Source organism: Phoenix dactylifera, chromosome 8 (assembly GCF_009389715.1).
Source record: "Phoenix dactylifera cultivar Barhee BC4 chromosome 8, palm_55x_up_171113_PBpolish2nd_filt_p, whole genome shotgun sequence".
NCBI lineage: Eukaryota > Viridiplantae > Streptophyta > Magnoliopsida > Arecales > Arecaceae > Phoenix > Phoenix dactylifera.
Genome location: NC_052399.1, coordinates 19,953,725 through 19,972,478, shown reverse-complemented (window position 1 = coordinate 19,972,478; position 18,754 = coordinate 19,953,725). Strand labels below are relative to the sequence as shown.

At 38.5% G+C, this 18,754-nt stretch overlaps 2 protein-coding genes across 3 annotated transcripts in view; both read left to right on the top strand.

Annotated features, from left to right (window-relative positions):
• LOC103723066 (SCAR-like protein 2) overlaps positions 1-6,672 on the top strand; it is a 28,206-nt gene extending 21,534 nt beyond the window's left edge. Inside the window, 9 exon segments of the mRNA XM_039129610.1 lie at positions 157-548; positions 876-960; positions 1,580-1,802; positions 2,098-2,201; positions 2,288-2,375; positions 2,650-2,804; positions 3,161-4,159; positions 4,622-5,008; positions 6,157-6,672. Of these exon segments, the coding sequence (XP_038985538.1) occupies positions 157-548; positions 876-960; positions 1,580-1,802; positions 2,098-2,201; positions 2,288-2,375; positions 2,650-2,804; positions 3,161-4,159; positions 4,622-5,008; positions 6,157-6,453 (2,730 nt within the window). The 3' untranslated portion in view covers positions 6,454-6,672.
• A 2,925-nt stretch (positions 6,673-9,597) lies between these two features.
• Positions 9,598-16,184, top strand: LOC103723054 (dol-P-Man:Man(6)GlcNAc(2)-PP-Dol alpha-1,2-mannosyltransferase). Of its 2 annotated transcripts, none has more exons than XM_039129188.1 (10): positions 9,598-9,963; positions 12,398-12,485; positions 12,585-12,738; positions 12,935-13,155; positions 13,312-13,607; positions 14,339-14,450; positions 14,536-14,674; positions 15,273-15,469; positions 15,557-15,646; positions 15,771-16,184. In XM_039129188.1, exons 1-10 carry the CDS (start codon positions 9,671-9,673, stop codon positions 15,918-15,920), a joined length of 1,740 nt encoding a protein of 579 aa, XP_038985116.1. In that variant the 5' UTR covers positions 9,598-9,670; the 3' UTR covers positions 15,921-16,184. The 2 variants fall into 2 exon arrangements, with proteins under 2 accessions (XP_038985116.1, XP_008812069.2); XM_008813847.2 differs by having other exon boundaries at positions 12,585-12,744.
• Positions 16,185-18,754: the final 2,570 nt, after the last annotated feature.

The window sequence follows — 18,754 nt, the reverse complement described above, 5'->3', positions numbered from 1 at the left end:
TCACTTCAATCCGTGGAATTCAAACTCCGCTTTGTGCTCGTGTGATTTAGCTTACGGTTTTTAGTGCGTCCATCGGAGTAAGATATCTTGGTAGTTCAAGCTAATTGGAAATGAAATACTGGTAGATTTATAAGAAGCTATGATTTCTGCTGGTAGGTTCAAGAGTGCTATGAACTTTCTGCCGAGTATGAGCGGAAGCAGGATCCAAAGAAGCTGGATGAGCTGGGGAATGTGCTCACGAGTCTGGATCCTGGGGATTCTATTGTGGTTTCCAGTTCATTTTCCCACATGCTTAACTTGGCCAACTTGGCTGAGGAGGTCCAGATCGCCCATCGGCGGAGGATCAAGCGGAAGAAGGGAGATTTTGCTGATGAGAATTCCGCAACCACCGAGTCGGACATTGAGGAAACTTTTAAAAGACTTGTTGTGCAGCTGAAGAAGTCACCTCAGGAGGTCTTTGATGCTCTCAAGAACCAGACAGTTGATCTGGTTTTCACTGCACACCCAACTCAATCGGTCCGCCGATCACTGCTTCAGAAGCATGCAAGGTCTGTCCACTGGTTTTCTAGAATATTTTGGATCAGTCTATCTGACAAATGCTTTCAAGAAATTTCTTATTCGATGTTCTTTATTCTTATTTTATGCATAAAGCCTTTTCTTATGAAAGTTCTAAACATTTCTGAATCAGTTCTTCTTTCCTACACTCAGTGTGCATAGAAATCTTTATTTGAATCATATATATTGGGCTGGACTATGTTTACTTGTTGTTAAAACATATACCAGACAGTTATAATGGCATTCAGAGCTTATGTATACGTGTGTAGTCGTATAGATGTGAATCCTTGTTTTCTTACATTTTTATAATATTTCTTCAGGATAAGAAATTGTTTGGAACAGCTTAATGCCAAGGACATTACTCCCGATGAGAAGCAGGAGCTTGATGAAGCTCTTCAGAGAGAGGTAATTAGCGTCATGTTTATTGTATCATCATTTAGAGTTTCATCTGGGGAACTCTGATAGTTTAAACTTTTTCAACTCTGACCTTTCCACTAATTATTAATTCCTATACTTTATATAACATGAACTCCTCGATGTGTGGCCCATGTGGATCTGCATCTGGAGCACACATGACATACATAGGAGATAACTCAACATAAGTGATTAGACTTTGAATATCAGTGCTATAGTTCAATATCATACTTTGATGAAAAAGCAATTTAGACTTTTATTATTGGTATTCTGCTCCCATAAAAATTAATCCTGATTGTAGTTTCTTGTCAAAATAATCTTCTCAAGCCAGCAGCACCATAAAAATTTTCATTTAATTCGTTAATGTGCTTATAATAGGTAGATGGTCAAATCAAGTTGAAAGAACCCGTGCACAACATGTTAGCTACTATCTTTGTACTTGCAGTTATCGTTTCCCACATCTTCCTTATTACCTTTAAAAAGGGAAAGAGTAAAAGGACTCATCATTTAATTTCTACTTTCATTTTTCTTTTAATGTTGCTCATAACCCAGATTCCTATCCTATTTACTTTGCTTCATGTGCAACTCAGCTTTTGTTTTCTTTTTGCAGATTCAAGCTGCCTTTAGAACTGATGAAATCCGAAGGACGCCACCCACTCCACAGGATGAAATGCGGGCAGGGATGAGTTATTTTCACGAAACAATCTGGAAGGGTGTCCCAAAATTCTTGCGTCGTGTTGATACGGCTCTGAAGAACATTGGGATCAATGAGCGTGTTCCTTACAATGCTCCTCTTATTCAATTTTCTTCTTGGATGGGTGGGGATCGTGATGGTAAGATTTTCTTTTCATAGACATCTTTTTACATTTGAATGGATGGGGAACTCTTTGAAGAGTTCAAGTTTTTCTAATTGTTTAGCGAAGATCAATGAATTTTGGTTGTGAGGGGATGATTGAGTTCTGTTCTCAGATCTACTGGACATTAAAATCTCAGTCCTATCTTGTAACATATAATTGGCTATATGATTTCATTTGAAGTTAGACTTGTCTATTTTAGTTATCAAGGAGATATGGACATTCGCTGCTTGCTTATGTATTAGCTAACATCATGCCTAAATGTGTTATGCAGGAAATCCTAGAGTTACTCCGGAGGTTACAAGGGATGTATGCTTATTGGCTAGAATGATGGCTGCGAACTTGTACTTCTCCCAGATTGAAGATCTAATGTTTGAGGTATCACAAGCCATCTGGTCCTGCTTCTGTAAACAGACTCTCTTTTGGTATCTTTTACTTAATAGATGTCTTTTTCTTTATTTTAGCTGTCAATGTGGCGCTGCAGTGATGAACTACGAGTTCGGGCTATTGAACTGCACCAGTCCTCAAAAAAAGATTCGAAACACTATATAGGTATATGCACCATTCTTGATGCCTCTATCAGTAAATTTTCTAACACAATTCTTGAGTAATAGAATGACCTACTTATCTTCTGGCTCAGGAAGACTTGCCAGGCATCCTTATTTTTACTGTCTGACCATGTCATTAGTAAATTTTCCATCTTGTCTGATAGGCTTTGATCAGTTTAAAATCCATAATTGAAAAATCTTGCGATCGCATTGCTTCTTTTAAATGTTCTGGTGTTTAGTGCGGTGCTCTAATTGTTGTATAAATGTTGTTGGTGCAGAGTTTTGGAAGCAAATTCCTCCAAATGAACCTTATCGTGTTATACTTGGTGATGTGAGGGATAAACTATATAATACACGTGAGCGTTCTCGTCAGCTATTGTCAAGTGGATATTCTGACATTCCCGAGGAAGCATCCTTTACCAATATTGAGCAGGTTCTTTCTATCAATGCTTTTGTTCAAATTCAGGAACAAATGTCCATACTTCTTCATTAATTACTAATATGTGTGTATGAATAGGCATCATTCTTCTTTATTTGATCTGAAAATAATTTTTTATGAAGAAATGATGTCAATAACATGGCACTTCTATCAATAAGGCATGCTTTCTTAGAGAACTTTCTTTCTAAGCTGCATTTTGTTTTAGCAGTTTACTTATCTTCATTCTGAAGTTTATTTTCCATCTATCTATGCAAATGCTTGTGCAAGTAGGTGTTTTTATTTACACACTAGTGTATAAATATGTTATATTCTTTTTGTTTTGCTAATTATGAATTGGTTTTCTGTTGCAGTTTCTGGAACCCCTTGAACTCTGTTACAGATCACTTTGCTCTTGTGGCGACAAACCTATTGCTGATGGAAGTCTTCTTGACTTCTTGCGCCAAGTATCAACCTTTGGCCTTTCTTTTGTGAGACTAGATATCAGGCAAGAATCTGATAGGCACACTGATGTCATTGATGCTATTACTAGGCATCTTGGTATTGGATCATACCGTGATTGGCCTGAGGAACAACGTCAGGAGTGGCTGTTGTCTGAGCTTAGAGGCAAGCGCCCTCTATTTGGTCCTGACCTTCCCCAAACTGAGGAAATTGCTGATGTTCTAGATACATTCCATGTCATAGCGGAACTTCCTGCTGACAACTTTGGGGCCTATATCATCTCAATGGCAACTGCTCCATCAGATGTGCTTGCAGTTGAGCTCTTGCAGCGTGAGTGCCATGTGAAGAAGCCGTTGAGAGTTGTGCCATTGTTTGAGAAGCTAGCAGATCTTGAGGCAGCACCTGCAGCTTTAGCCCGCCTCTTCTCAATAGACTGGTACAGAAATAGGATTGATGGCAAGCAGGAGGTAATGATTGGGTATTCAGATTCTGGGAAGGATGCTGGTCGTCTTTCTGCAGCTTGGCAATTATATAAAGCTCAAGAGGAGCTTATAAAAGTCGCTAAGCAATATGGAGTGAAGTTGACAATGTTTCATGGACGAGGGGGGACAGTTGGGAGAGGAGGCGGTCCTACTCATCTTGCTATATTGTCTCAGCCGCCAGACACTATTCATGGATCGCTTCGTGTGACAGTTCAAGGTGAAGTCATTGAGCAATCTTTTGGAGAGGAACATCTATGCTTTAGAACACTCCAACGTTTCACAGCTGCTACCCTTGAACATGGCATGCGTCCTCCAATTTCTCCAAAGCCAGAATGGCGTGCTCTGATGGATGAGATGGCTGTGGTGGCCACGAAGGAATATCGCTCAATCGTCTTCCAAGAACCACGCTTTGTTGAATACTTCCGCCTGGTAAGTAATCTTGCTTTCATGATTTGCGGCTACCAACTTGGGGAGGCATTTTCTTAAAAGATAAAAACCATATAACTTTGTAGCTAATATTTCCTCCTGCCTCCTTTGCTTTCTCCAGTACCATCTTTCATGCTGTCTGATACTCCGATTCTTGGTAATAATAAGGGGTTGCTGAAGCATATCATATTCCTATACTATTCAAATCCTTGGCAAAGGCCACTTAGAAATTACTTGGATACTGAAGTAGGATATTATGCCATAGTTCTTGAGCAATAACCATACTTTTGATCATATCTGTACATTAAGCGATTCAAAAAATTTTCATGATTCTGAGTCATTTTTGTATCAGGCAATTATGTGTATATATGTTAGTGCAAGATGTTACATGTTTATTTTGATTTTCATTCTATAGGAAATAATAAATATTCTTATGAAAATGATAATCTCTTTATTGTATGATAGGCAACACCTGAGCTGGAATATGGCAGGATGAATATCGGCAGCAGGCCATCAAAAAGGAAACCTAGTGGGGGCATAGAATCACTCCGTGCAATACCGTGGATTTTTGCTTGGACCCAGACAAGGTTTCACCTTCCTGTGTGGCTTGGATTTGGTGCAGCATTCAAGCTTACCATGGAAAAGGATATCAGAAATCTTCATACACTGCGAGAAATGTACAATGAATGGCCATTTTTCAGGGTCACAATAGACTTGGTGGAGATGGTTTTTGCTAAGGGAGATCCGGGCATTGCTGCTTTATACGACAAATTGCTTGTGTCTGAAGATTTATGGCCATTTGGGGAGCGACTGAGAACCAACTATGAAGAGACAAAACGCCTTCTTCTTGAGGTGAAGTCTACTCTTCTGCATATCTTACGCTTATTGTTAGATTGCAGGATGTGGGATGGTTTTGGTTTGTCTTGTTATTTGAGAATGTAGAGGAGCATAAATCTTGTATGGTACTTACAGCTGCTACTGTTTGATGTAAAAAAAATATGATAACCTGTTCGAACTGTTGGGAGGAAAATTAGTTTCCTAACTTCTTGTGGTTACTGCTCAGTCATTGTTACCAAGAACAAGGGCATATGACTTGCTTTATTCGGGCACTGGTTGCTTTACAAGTGACCAGTCCCACTCCGGATCCCGCTTAAGCTATAACAAATGGTTGCCATTCAGCTCATACAAATTACGCATACCTTGTATTAGACATGCTACATTTCCATGAGATACAATCACTGGACAAAGTCACCTCAGTAATTGTTATGCACTGTCATTGTTCCAAAAGAAATTCTAATCAAATTCAGATTATTTTCATAAATTGAGTTTTCTTGATTTTAACCTGATGGCAGACCTCCTGACCTTCTCAACAGGCAGGCTTAAACATGTTATATTCTGTGAATATCTGTGACAGTTTAGGGATAAGATCTGTGTCTGTGCTTCTTTATGTGTGGGGTCTGTAGTTTGCATGCTCAATTTGGTCTATAGAGCATGTCTTAATTTCTTGGAAGAATTATTTGAATTTATATATCCTACTTGCAATATATTTCATTTTCCAATACTGAAAAAATTGATTTTATATTGGATACTGAAACATTCAATGTCTATAGTACATCCAAAGAACAGAAGCAGAAGAAGCTAATTGAAGTAGGTCTAAACCTCCAAAACAGAGCAGTGCCCTGTTTATTTATCGTCATATTTACTGATAAGAACTCTCTAATTCTGTACCAAGAAATCAGTCAGAAAGCCACAGTGCCTAAAGTTATATTTGGTGCTTCTTTACATTCTGAGGCTCATTAATCTTGTTGCAAATGAAATTCAAGTTATGTAACATTCATACTATAATCATCTGTTATATATCCTGGTGAATCCCTAAAATGCCAAAGTTGATGGATATGGCTTGCTATGATTCTGGATGACTACAATCTTGTTAATATATATGTTGAGTCATCAAAGATACATATATGGTCCTGAAATGTGAATTGTGGAAATTTTTGTAGGTTGCTGGCCACAAGGATCTTCTTGAAGGCGATCCTTACTTGAAGCAGAGATTATGTCTCCGTGATTCTTACATAACCACTCTAAATGTTTGTCAAGCTTGTACACTGAAGCAGATCAGGGACCCCAGTTTCCATGTCAAGGTGGGGCCACATTTGTCGAAGGAGGTCATGGATTCTAGCAAACCAGCTGCTGAATTAGTGAAGTTGAATCCCACGAGCGATTACGCCCCTGGGCTGGAAGACACCCTTATCTTGACCATGAAGGGTATTGCTGCTGGCATGCAGAACACCGGTTAGGTTGGTAATTTATTACATGTTGCTTAGATATATGTCAAGAATCATGTGTTGCCTCTGCTTGTTCAGAGAGTTCAGCATGCCTTCTCACACTTTCAGAGCTTTTTGCAATACTTGCAAGTGTTTCTGCATTTTGTCAAAAGAAACTGTTTCCACATTGCAGCTTCTCTTTATTTAAATAATAAGAGCCTTTTGCTGGCTGGAATGATATGCCAAAATCTCTGCTTTGCTCTTTGCCATGATAGTGTGTGTATGCTTGAATCCAGCGAGTTTGATGTTCACTGTAGATTTTGGAATGGTTGTGGCAGCTGAGCTGAGATGGTTGATGTTTGTTGCGTATAGCTACATTGTCTTATATTCTTGTGACGTGGAAATTGAAAACACAAGCCATATTTGTATTTTCTAATGTTAATTTGCTAATTTACTGTAAGAATTTGTCCACATACTTAAGCTCGTTATATTCCACATGACAGTGGTTACATAGGTGTCTAAGCAATGTCCATAAACAAGGTAAGCGAGCTTTTTTTTCCATAAAAACCTTCCATAGCGGGCATCCTTTATCCGAGAGAAAATATTGAAAATCCATGCATCACAATCATCTCCTGTGATCTTCTCAAATCTTTTTTTTAAAAAAAAAAAATCTGAGCAGTGATTTTGGTTAGTTATTATGGCAGGTAATAAGGAACAAGTCCTCGAGCTTTTAAATATGGACAGCAATATGCAAGTACATAACTATAAAAGCAAATTGCATAGCTGTTGATATTATTCGAGCTACGCAAATTGCATAACTATGCAAAGACCTAGTATAGTTTCCCTTCTTGATATAAGAGATTCTGCAGCTGTTCATATTCTCTACCTTGTGACGATCTTGGGAAGAAGTAGCTTGGAGAACCAAAAATATTAGGACATTCAAAAAAAATTTCAGGTCTGATATGGCCAGTGGCCTTGTTGCATCCTTTGATTGATTGAGAGCCAGTGGTCGAAAACGATGCTGCCGTCGACGTTGGCGGGGGAGAGTAGTGAAGGGACGAACACGTACTGTAAAAGTTAAGAGGGACCTAACGATAAAATCGATAAAGAAAAGGCCTATTATAATTTCGTCTGAAGTTATACTTGAACTAGTCTCTGCAAGCCGCATGACGGAGCTAGTTCAACCATTGCACCGTAGGAATTAACTAAAGGTCCCTGCTTTGTGCAACATTTAATCTCAAGCTCCTGTGAGGGAACTAGTTCAACCCTCACCCGAGGGTAAAATTATCCATGGATTGCTATACCTAATAGTATTTAATCTTGTCTGTAACTCGGTAAATTTGAACCTTTACCCCACATGTAGTGTGACGGGATTGGTAAAGGGAGGTCCTTGTTTCATTTGGATGAGCCACGGGGCCGGTGCTTGTGCTCTTATTTTCTATTTTCTAATTTTGTTGGCCGTATTTACATCCGTCGAGTGTGAGCTGCCATTGTACCAAAAAAATAAAAAAAAGAAAAGAAGAAGAAGAAGAAGAAGAAGAAGAAGAAGAAAAAAAAGAGGGAGGCTCTTAAGGACGAAACACAGGAAACTAGACTTCCAGAGACCCAAAAGCAGTCAGCCAAGAACGAAGACAAGGCCATCTGGTAGTAAGTCTGTGAAGACACATTTGCTGAGTCCCTTTCAGTCTATATCCTTGTGGCCTGAGACTGAAGACAAGCAACAGATTCCAGGTTGATTGAAGAAAACATGTTGCTGTCAAACTAGTCAATTTGTAAGTTAAAAAAAATTTTAATCTCAAGATTCCAGCTGACTTTGGTTTTGTTATATTTGAACTAGTCAGAGCAAACTTAGTGCCAGGAGTTTTCATAATTTCGTAATTGCTATAGCATAGGTCATGGTGAATACATTCTCTTCAATTCATCAATCAACTCCATCTCTAGTTAAAACACCTTGTTGCAGTCTTCTAGAGGTTGATAACTAATGATTGAACTTTTTTAGTTGAAGCTTTCCATTTTATCATCACAAACATTTATTGAAAGAAACATGTTCCTTTTTCCTCCTTCAGATACAACATTACTCATTTTATAATGATGCCTGCCTCGTTGCATTAGGAGGTTTATGATGCCAATTTTCAAAGTTCGAGAGAACCTAACTGCAAAGAAAACCATATAGTTTTTGGTTCAGAAAAGAAAAGTATTTTTTGGAAAATATAAACAACACTAGTGTGACTAGGGCCTATTTGGTATCGTTTTTTTATATTCTTTTTTAAATCCCAAAACATGGCCCAACCGGTTGGATATGATTGCGTGACGGGATTCAAGCTCAAGGCCTTGCAATTCTATGAATTTTTGGACGTATAGAATTCGAGCCTGATTGCCCCCCTTTCAAACAAAAAAAAGGGGCTTTGAGATTGAGACCACGGGAGCAGCAAAGGCAAGATCTATTAGATCGTAGATCTAAAAAGGCTAGTTCTGTTGTTTTTTTTTTCAAAAAAAACTCGCACATATTTTAACATAAAGATTGAGGCACCGACATGTGGTCCTCCAGTTAAAGCCTCTCGAGTGATAGCCTGTGAATGAGACCACTCAATCAGTTGAGTTATTCGCCTCCCTATAGACATGTCTAACCCACGATAGACCATCTTTGTCCAAGAGTATGCAGATATTGCGGATCAACGGGCTGGACCTCGCATCGAGCTATAAGTATTAAAAAAAATAGAAACAACTGTTTTTGTTTTTTTTTAAAAAATAACAATGATGTTAAATGCAAGCATAGTAAATCATTCAAAATGGTCACTTCATTATCTTCCACCAATCAAGTTGATCCATTATTTGGCACAATTCACAGCGCAATGCAAACGGAGCGGTGGAATGGGGCACGCCGGCTGAGCGATATTTTTAGCTACAATTCTGAGTTAATAAAGCAATCTCCTCATCATAAAGACTGCACTTGTTTTGCCGTCTCTGCTTGTATTCATATCTCTTCCTTTCAGAAGAAGAAAGAATCCACTAGCTGCCCATTTCTGATGGTCATATTAGACTGATTAAGAACTGGGCCACGCTCTACGCGTCAATTGATTAGACAAAGCAGTGGTCCCCAGATAAGCCAAAAGCGTACCCTTTAACATGCCCGGGCGGAACATCTTAAATCCGAGGCCCCCAACACTTTAATACGAGCAAGTAATGGAGACCCATTACAGAAGCGAGCGGAGAGACTAGAGAGCGAGCGAGAGGGGTGGGACAGCGAAGGATGTCGGCCATGGCGCTCTCGGAGGCGCGGCATCGCCGGCGACCGCCCTCTTCGTGGGATCGAGACTCCTCTTCCTCGTCTGATCGGTACTCGAAGGAGGCGAAGGCGGAGAAGAACGACAACGAAGGAGATCGAGGGGTGTTGAAGTGGGTCCTGCCGATGGTGGTGCTCGGGATGATGAGGCACATGAGCGCCGCTTCCAACATCATCCACGACTGCGACGAGGTCTTCAACTACTGGGAGCCCCTTCACTACCTGCTCTACAAATCCGGATTCCAGACCTGGGAGTATAGGTTTTCCCAAATTCCCTCTTCTTTTTCCTTACGCACTGTATCTATCTTTTTCTTGAATTTTTTTGTTTTTTTAAATTCTTTTGATTATTTTTAGTTGTACTGGGGTATGAAGATCAAGTTCTTGATGCAGTTAGGGTTTAAGGATTGCGTTTTTGATGCTGACAAGATTCTTGTTAGAAAATATGGATCTTGGTTCAGGGTAGAATGCCTAAATTTTTTTTTAATGATTTTCTTTTCCTGTAACTGTCCAGTGGGTTTCGTTTGATTATAATGGGCTACAGGGTTCACTTTTTTTCTTCTAGGCTTTGGCTATTTTGCGTGCAAACGGAGATTTTTCAAACTGTTCATAGCTTCATGGCTGAATGGCTTTCTTCATGTCTTAGCATGGATGAGAGACTAAGAAAACATCGTTATGGTATTTGCTGATATTAGGAAAGGAGTGTGTTTAAGTGGTTGTGATGCCAACTTTGGGGATGAGAGTTCGTTGCTGGACTAGTTTGCTGTAATAGGTTTGTGGTATGGTTGATAAGAAAACATATGTTGGAAAGGAAGAGAACAAGTGCATAAGTTTACATGACTCCCAGATTTTTGGAAGAACAAGCACTTCCGCAGAACATGATGTTATGGCTTTTTAATTAAGATGAATATTACCTCGAATTTATTCTAGCTTTATGTTCTCAACTTTGCCTTCTTGCTGCATCAAATTTTAAAAATTCACATTTTTTTCGTATGGGGAGAGAGAATTGAACCTTCGGAAAAGGGGGCATGTTTTTACTTTTTGACCAAATTTTCATTTCTCTTTGTTTCTTTGACAGTCAAAAGCCTAGCATTTGTCATATTCTGTAGGTTGGAAAACCTAATAACTAATATTTTGCCTCGAACTCTGTTAGACGTATGCATGTAGAGCCATTTTATTACCAAAAAAAAAAAAACACGGACACTTATACTATATATGTTTCTCTATGAACGTTCATGAATGGTGATGTGCCCCAAGTATGGCATATAATGCCAGTAAAAGGTGCATAGGGTTGTGGTTTTATTTTATATGGAGCATTTGCCTTCCTCATGTAGTTGAAATACTCGTAATGGTGAGAAAGGCTGGTTCTGAATGCTTACATGGCTATAATGACAGCCTGTATGTGGAAGAAAGAGTTGCAAGTTGTTAACTGGCATCATGCTAACTTTGCAACCAAAAATTGGCATGTTTCAAATTAAAGGAACAGGCTAGATGCAATCTAGGTAGAATTACTAGATGCTGCTATCCCTTGCACATGCTGCCACTAGGTATGTGTTGGCACCAATTGCTGACATGTGCCCTCTAAAATTTAAGAAACTATTAACACTTGGTAGACTGTAATTTGGGGGACACATATTGCTCTTAAGTGGCATCTCATTTTAAGACAACCGTATTGCATGGAGCATAGTATCATGATGGTGTTCCTATGGTAGCACAAAAACCTTGCACTTGATGATCAGAACCTTGAATTGACTCTGCTCATTACTTTATCAAGTTACATATAGATTCACAAGTGACGTAATTTCCAATTGGTGCTGCCTACTTGATAGGATATGATTTGCTGTTGGTTTGCATCAAACACTTTGGGTCCAAGTGACAGGGTTGACACAAATTCTATTGATGGAAAATACTCGTGACTAGGGTAATATTGGAAAAGATTGAATTAGCCTTTTTGAGATAGAATTTTGATCAGACATAAAATTTTCTTTTCTAATGCCCATTTTAAGGTATTTCTCAGCAGTTTACTCCTTTCAACAGAAAAGGATATTGCCAGGATGATTGAATTGACTGGAAAAAAAGGGATGAACCTTTGGAGACAGGTGGTTGCTTATGTAATTTAACTTTTGAAATGAAATCCAGCAAGACATCATTGGTGGCACAAATCTGGCAAAACTCAGTTTAGACAAGTTTAAAGTGCATTAAGCAGGCTCAATACTCATATGTTAGAGAGTTAATTACTGTCTGGAGAGTGAATCGTGTCTCTATTAAATAAGTGGGCCATGAAATTTCATGTGCAGATTTCATCCCTGAAGGTGTATTACCTTTCCCTCATCCTTTTATAGTTTAGCTGCTGACTCTTGAACCCTCATTGTTTGGTATATTCCAGTGCATGTCAAATTTTCTATGATCATGGAGTACTTTCTCACCTAATATGAATTTAAATTTCTCCTCTAGTTGCTCAAGTTTACTCCAAAATGTATTCCCAGCTACTATATGTTTCCTTTGTGTGAAGGCAACATTGGTTTGGCTGTAAGTATCTATAAGTAAACATTATTTGAAAAGGGAAGAAAGAAGCTAAAAGTTGAATTCAACTGTAACCATTTATAGTTCTTCACTTCAACTGATTTTGGATGTTTGTTGTGTGAGCTGTTTTGTTAGTTATCGGTATGATTATGAGGATATATTCATTTTTTGCAGCTCTGAATTTGCTCTCCGGTCATATCTATACCTATTTTTTCATGCACTAGTGGCTGGACCTGCTTCTTTAATCTACAATGAGGATAAGGTATGCTGATTCTGCTCTTTATGAAACCTTTGTATCTTTTAATACCATATAATGTTTTTGCAGTCTGTCCTCTCACGTTTCTTGCTGATGGGATCTCAGGTTCGAGTTTTCTACGCGGTAAGACTCTTTCTTGGTCTTATCTCAACTATTACAGAGACAGTTCTGGTAATTGCACTTTCAAGGAAATATGGGAAGAGGATGGCTTGGTATACACTTGCAATGCTGTGCTTAACCAGTGGCTGCTTCTTTGCAAGTACAAGTAAATTTCTTGTTCTGTTCTATGATAGACTGCTTTACTTTTTTTCAGTCAACATTTCTACTATTTTAATGCCTATTTGCTGCTTAAGCAGTGGTTTTGGTTTTTGTAAGGGCTGTAGTCAAAGTGTTAGTCTTTATAATTGGTCTGTTATTTCTGTCTTTTCTGATTTATACTGCTCAGTACTTTTCAGGTTTTTTGCCCAGTACCTTTTCTATGTATGCTGTCACTCTTTCCTCGGCGCTGTTCCTACTTGAGGAATATGCTTTGGCAGTCTCTGTAGCGGCTGTTGGGGTGATCATTGGCTGGCCTTTCTCTATTTTAGTTGTTCTCCCAGTTACGGTCTACTCATTGATTAGGGGAGGATTCAAACGAGTATTTTTATCAGGACTTCTGACCTCCCTGAGCATTCTTGTAAGTCATGCCAGTAACTCTCACATAATTGTTATCTGTAGTGGTTGTTACTTTCTTGTTCTAGTTTGAATCTTCTTCTTCTTTCTTCTTTTTCTTCTGCCTCTTCTTTTGCTTCAGTTCTACAATTCTTTGATTGTTGCTGTTTCTTTTCTCCAGGCTCTCTCAGTATTTGCAGACTATTACTGCTACGGAAGATGGACGTCCTCAGTTTTTAATCTATTGAAGTATAATGTATTGGGAGGTGGTGAGAGCTACTTGTATGGAACTGAAGGACTCACATTCTATTTGAGGAATGGATTTAACAATTTCAATTTTAGCTTTGTTCTTGCGCTACTTTTCTTGGGTATTCTGCCAATTGCGAGGAGGAAATATGCACCAGATCTACTGATAGTGGTCTCCCCTATGTATATTTGGTTGGCATTTATGTCATTGCAGCCCCACAAAGAAGAAAGGTAAGAAATATTCAGATGTTTTTCTTTTTGATCCCAACATTTAACATGCTAACCATGTTTCTTTTCTGTACAGGACCTGTTAGAATGGGCTGTATACCCATATTTAATTGTTATAATATATGTGCTTACTTTGATTTTGAAATTTTGCTCCTTAAGCATAGATTGAATCAATGCCTCTTAATTCAAGTGTAAGAATAAATGTATAGTTTTAAGCAATTTATTATAATCAGCAACCAAAGAGACTGAGTTGTGCTATCCTGTCTTTAAACAAATAAAGATGCCATTTGGATGGAGCTGAAGAAAGGGAGTTAAGCCTCCTATCTTATAAGTTGCTTTAAAACAAGTTAGTGCTGGGATTATTGCCAGCAAATTATACCACGTAAAGAACTAGTATGGATCACATAATTGTTAATCTTCTCTGATTTGGAAATTTTCAAGAACAAATTTCTGAATTACAATATATTGCTAACTATTTAGTTTCCTTCCCCTTGCTCATATTTTTATTTTTACCAAATGACTTTGAATTCATCATGGTTGACCTGGTTTACTAAACATATAGTGCCTGAGATATTTACCCCATGATTTGAGTGTGGAAAACTGCATATGTGGTTATCCTGCAGATATTTGTGTAAGATGTAAGGATAAGGATGAATAAATGCTCAACCAATGCAATTAGGTATTTTAGAGAAAGGTGTATAAACTATCTTTGTATCCAACTTCTGGCATTGCAGGTTCCTCTATCCAATATATCCACTTATATGTGTTGCAGCTACAGCTGTCATTGACAGCCTTCCTGATCTTTTCCGTGACAAGTATGCGATTGAAGATTCTGTCATTGTTAAGGTGCATTTGAGACATCCATATTTTTTTACCAAAATTAATGACTGATCTTTCTCACTATTGATTTCTGGTTGACTGCTTGAAACAGATTGCAAAAGGTCTAAGACCTGTTTTGCTTGGCCTAATATTATGTGCTTCCCATAGCCGCACTTTCTCCATTCTGAATGCATACTCTGCTCCCTTGGAGATTTATAAGCATTTAGGATATCATGAAGATGCTGGGACTGGTAAGGACTGAGGACTTTTTTCATCATTTGGCCAAAAAAATATAGAGGTTAAAGAGTAAACACTAATTGCTACTGCCTCCTACATTTGTAAGATGATCATGGTCTCTTTAACTTTTTTTTTTTTTTTGTGGGGGGGGGGGGGGGGGGAGGGGAGGGGATATTAGGAGGGGCTAATCCTCAATTTTTCTATCCTATACCCTCCCCGCCCTCTGGGGGCTGACTCCAACCAGAGCTGGACCCCCACCTCCTGCTGAAGTGCCAGTGGGTGATATCACCCGAGCAAGCACTCAATGGTTTGGTCACTGTAGCTATCATATGTAGCAATTTCTTGTCTGAGTCTTAATAATTGTAACAGCTCTTAGTGGGCCATGATTTTGCAATATTCTAAATGTTCTCAGCAACCTTAATAAGCATAAACTGGACAGTCTACCATGTTCAATCGATTGTTTCAATATTCTACTGCTTAAATTATGGTTGACATCATGGTTTTATTTCCCACCATAGGCCTGTTATAACTGCTGCCACTATCATTATGTGTAAACTCAAGGTAATCGTGTGCCATCTCATGGATCTAACATGTGCTTGTCTTTATTTACAGGCTCTGTACTATGTGTAGGAAGTGAATGGCATCGCTTCCCTTCATCTTTCTTTGTACCTTCTTATGTGAGTGAAGTTCGATGGATAGATGATGGTTTTCGAGGGCTTCTTCCATTTCCGTTCAATTCTACTCTAGGAGGCACTGCAGCTGCTCCACCTTATTTCAACAATAAGAACAAGGCTTCTGATGAGCAATATGTAATTATTTTCCTGTCTGATGATCATATTCCATCTCAAGTTACTATAGTTTGGACTGAAAGTCTTAACCAATTGATTTTTTCACAGCTTCATGATATTGAAGCCTGTACCTTCTTGGTAGAACTGGATCTGAAACGCCCATACCCTGCTCGTGGAACTGACTCGTCAAAATGGGAGGTATACTTCTGTTTCTTCATGTGGAAGTTCCTTGTTTTTGTATGTCTGCTACTTCAACAGTAACAGTTCTTAATTAAAGGGATAATTCATTCTCATGCTGCCTAATTAATGTAAATATTTTCAGATCCTGGCAGTTGTACATTTTCTGGACAGGGAGCTATCGCCTGCCATACACAGATCGTTCTTTATCCCCTACCAATGGCAACAGAAGAACGTTTTTGGCTGGTACAAATTACTAAGGAGAATCCACAAAACTGATGTCGACCAAGTTTAGCGAGAGACCTGCTGTTTCATTATATGGGAGGATGATGAGTCATTGTGGAGCTGTCTTTGCTGCTGCTCCTTTTTTTTTATTTTACCTTCATGGGATTTCAGATCTTGTAGATTTGGCTGTGCCTTTGTAATCTTTTCTTGGTTCCAGCACTTTGGTTGGCATCCTGCCTTGGCCAAAGAGATAATTTTGTATGCTCTGTATCATCGAGTGCTGTCCTCGACTTCCAGGCGTTTTTCATCTGCAAATTGATCTCTTTTCTTTCTATATGATTTCATATTTTCTATTTATCACTTATGTGATATAGCTGGGGAGAAATTAAAATGAATGCTTAAAAATATCAACAAATGACTAAATCAGTTTTACAGAATTAGGTGAAACTCCTTGTTTCAATGACATAATCCCGGAAATTTGGGCCTTTCTTAGTTTGATTAGAAAAGCAATGCCCTATTAATATTCATATTAAAAGTGAAAAGAAAGAATTTTTGGCCGCTGAAATTTAATACTTGGCATAGCACGTGCAACCTATCAAATCGATATAAGTCATATCAGCAAAATTAACCAATGTTATTGAACTAAAAAGATATTCATCAACTCTGCATAGAGAAAACTGCAGAGCGCAGAAGCTTAAGTTAGCAATAAAAACATAGAAATAAAGTTCAGTTCTTTTTATTTTCGGATGTATAATAAGTGCTGATAATTAGAATGAAGTTTTTACAGGGATTTTCATATTCCATCCTTAGTATGGCACTAGGTGCGACATTTAGAGCGAACAGGCCTAGTGATGTATCCTCGTAAAACATTAAAGGCTCAATGTAGATTAAGTATGATGACCCAATTCAAATTTGAATTGGATCTAAATCAATATGTAGAAGAGAAGTATATACTTCCCGTCAACTAGAATCTACGCAACCATTCCAAGATTGCATCACATAGATTCAGAACCCGTAAAAGTCCAGTGTTTGTTCATAGATATTGTAGCATGAATAATGAAACAAACTCCTACAGTACCTTAACTTGTTTCAGCTGTCTTTTAATCTCAGCCATTAACTAACACAAACCCACTAAGAACTAAAAAAGAAGAAATTATAGCAAAAAGTAAAACCTAGATAGATCTATGTTTGATGTTGATGATCAGCAACGGTTGGATGCATCACCTAGTCTGCACAATCCTTTTCTATGGTCCATCTCAGGACAGGCCACGCAGCATCTGCCTGCAGAAGGTTTTGTAACGGGAAGTGTAGGTACTTCGGGTATGTTTGTTTGCACAGACAAGAAGAGTCTTCCAAACGTGCTACTAAGTTTTCCAACATACGGTTTTCAGTGGACACAAGTAAATGAAAAACTAATTTTTCCAAAGAGATTTTTTATTTTTTTATTTTTTGACAACTAACCTATCCTTAGAGCATGTGGAAGCTGTTAGCCTAGATGCACAAATATAATTGATAAATCAATAATTAAATATTTCTATTATTCAAAAATAGTAAATAAGAAGAATAAACTAGTAAATAATTAACTTGACAATATAATAATAAAATGAAGAAAGAGAAAAGATGGCCTGTAGATCGAAGCACGCTAACATGTTGTCCCAGGAAAGTTTATGCCCCCCACGCACGGGTCTGCTGGCACAGATTTCCTAGAGATACGACGATCCAATACAGAACCACGTCTTCCCTGTCAGTGCGCCTCTAGGGAAGAAACAAAAGCACGTTCACGCTTGCAGATAGTTCAAAAGAAACTTAGAAAAATTATGAGGGAAAAAAAATTTCTTTATTTCTTTTCTCCCCAATGATCCCTGGAACCCTTTTTATATAGACTCTTGGAATAGGAAGAAGAGAAAATTTTGATTGTATTTGACATGATCCCCAGAGCTTTTTATATAGGCTCAGACGCGTCAAAAGAAACAGGCTCTCCTCCCACTGATTGATGACGTGTCTTCTTATGCTTCTTTGATCCTACGACTTGTTGCATTTTGGCTGCCCATTCTTCCTTCCTTCTTCGGAGGGCTTTTCCATACTTGCTTTTGCGCGTGGATGCATGATACTTGTCGCCCTACTTTTTTTGGGAATCTTTTCATATTTGCTTTCTTGCTTGTGCACAGATGCTTGCCACTTGACCGTTGTCCAATTTGATTTTCAGATTTTTAAAATATTTGATTTAATTCAACAGAAGCTTCATCGGGCAGGTTGAGCTGTACTCTGAGCTAGGTAGCCCGTTGTGAAGAGGCTAGCTGTTTCGCGGTAGGAGACATGGAAAAAATTTTATAGAAATGCAGCGTCATATTGTCCCAAGATCACTGGTGGTCGCTATAAAGCTTCAGTCAAGCTAAATTATATGGAAAATTCATTGGTCCGTTTCCGCCGATATTTTTAAATAATGCCCTGCTGCTTTCACAGAACTATCAGTTTATAGCGAGGAGTAAAAATTAATCAATCTGAGGTATTCTTTGAATTGGTCCATTATTTTGTTTTAGAAGTTATCATGATTGTCTCGCCACTGACATAGAGGACTAGCTCGCATGGAAGATCTATCTCACTATCAGTAGACTGTTTGAAATGACTAATAATACTTTCTCACCGTTTTTCTGAGTCATATGGTTGGTTGTTCCTCTGGTTATGGTCTTTTATGCATCCGTCCATCCACATTTTGAGTACCTTGTTTGGACGCCGAGTTTCAAATGCTTCCAGCATCATAGGAGTTTCAGCATGGACAAAAGAGAACGTTAGAAATTCCTTGTCATCTTTATCTAAGTCAATTCTGAGCTGGGTTCAAGCAGCAACTCCCAAGCTTGGCTTCATTTCTTGGTGTGCTGTGAACGGAACTCGTAGAAGTCATCA

What these genes read in the sequence shown, in the direction of transcription:
- LOC103723054 (XM_008813847.2), top strand. Translation starts at nt 9,671, where the DNA reads ATGTCGGCCATGGCGCTCTCGGAGGCGCGGCATCGCCGGCGACCGCCC. An exon ending in CTGCTTCTTTGCAAGTACAA is followed by an intron (nt 12,745 to 12,934) that starts GTAAATTTCTTG and finishes AGTACTTTTCAG; the next exon opens with GTTTTTTGCCCAGTACCTTT. An exon ending in TGACCTCCCTGAGCATTCTT is followed by an intron (nt 13,156 to 13,311) that starts GTAAGTCATGCC and finishes TCTTTTCTCCAG; the next exon opens with GCTCTCTCAGTATTTGCAGA.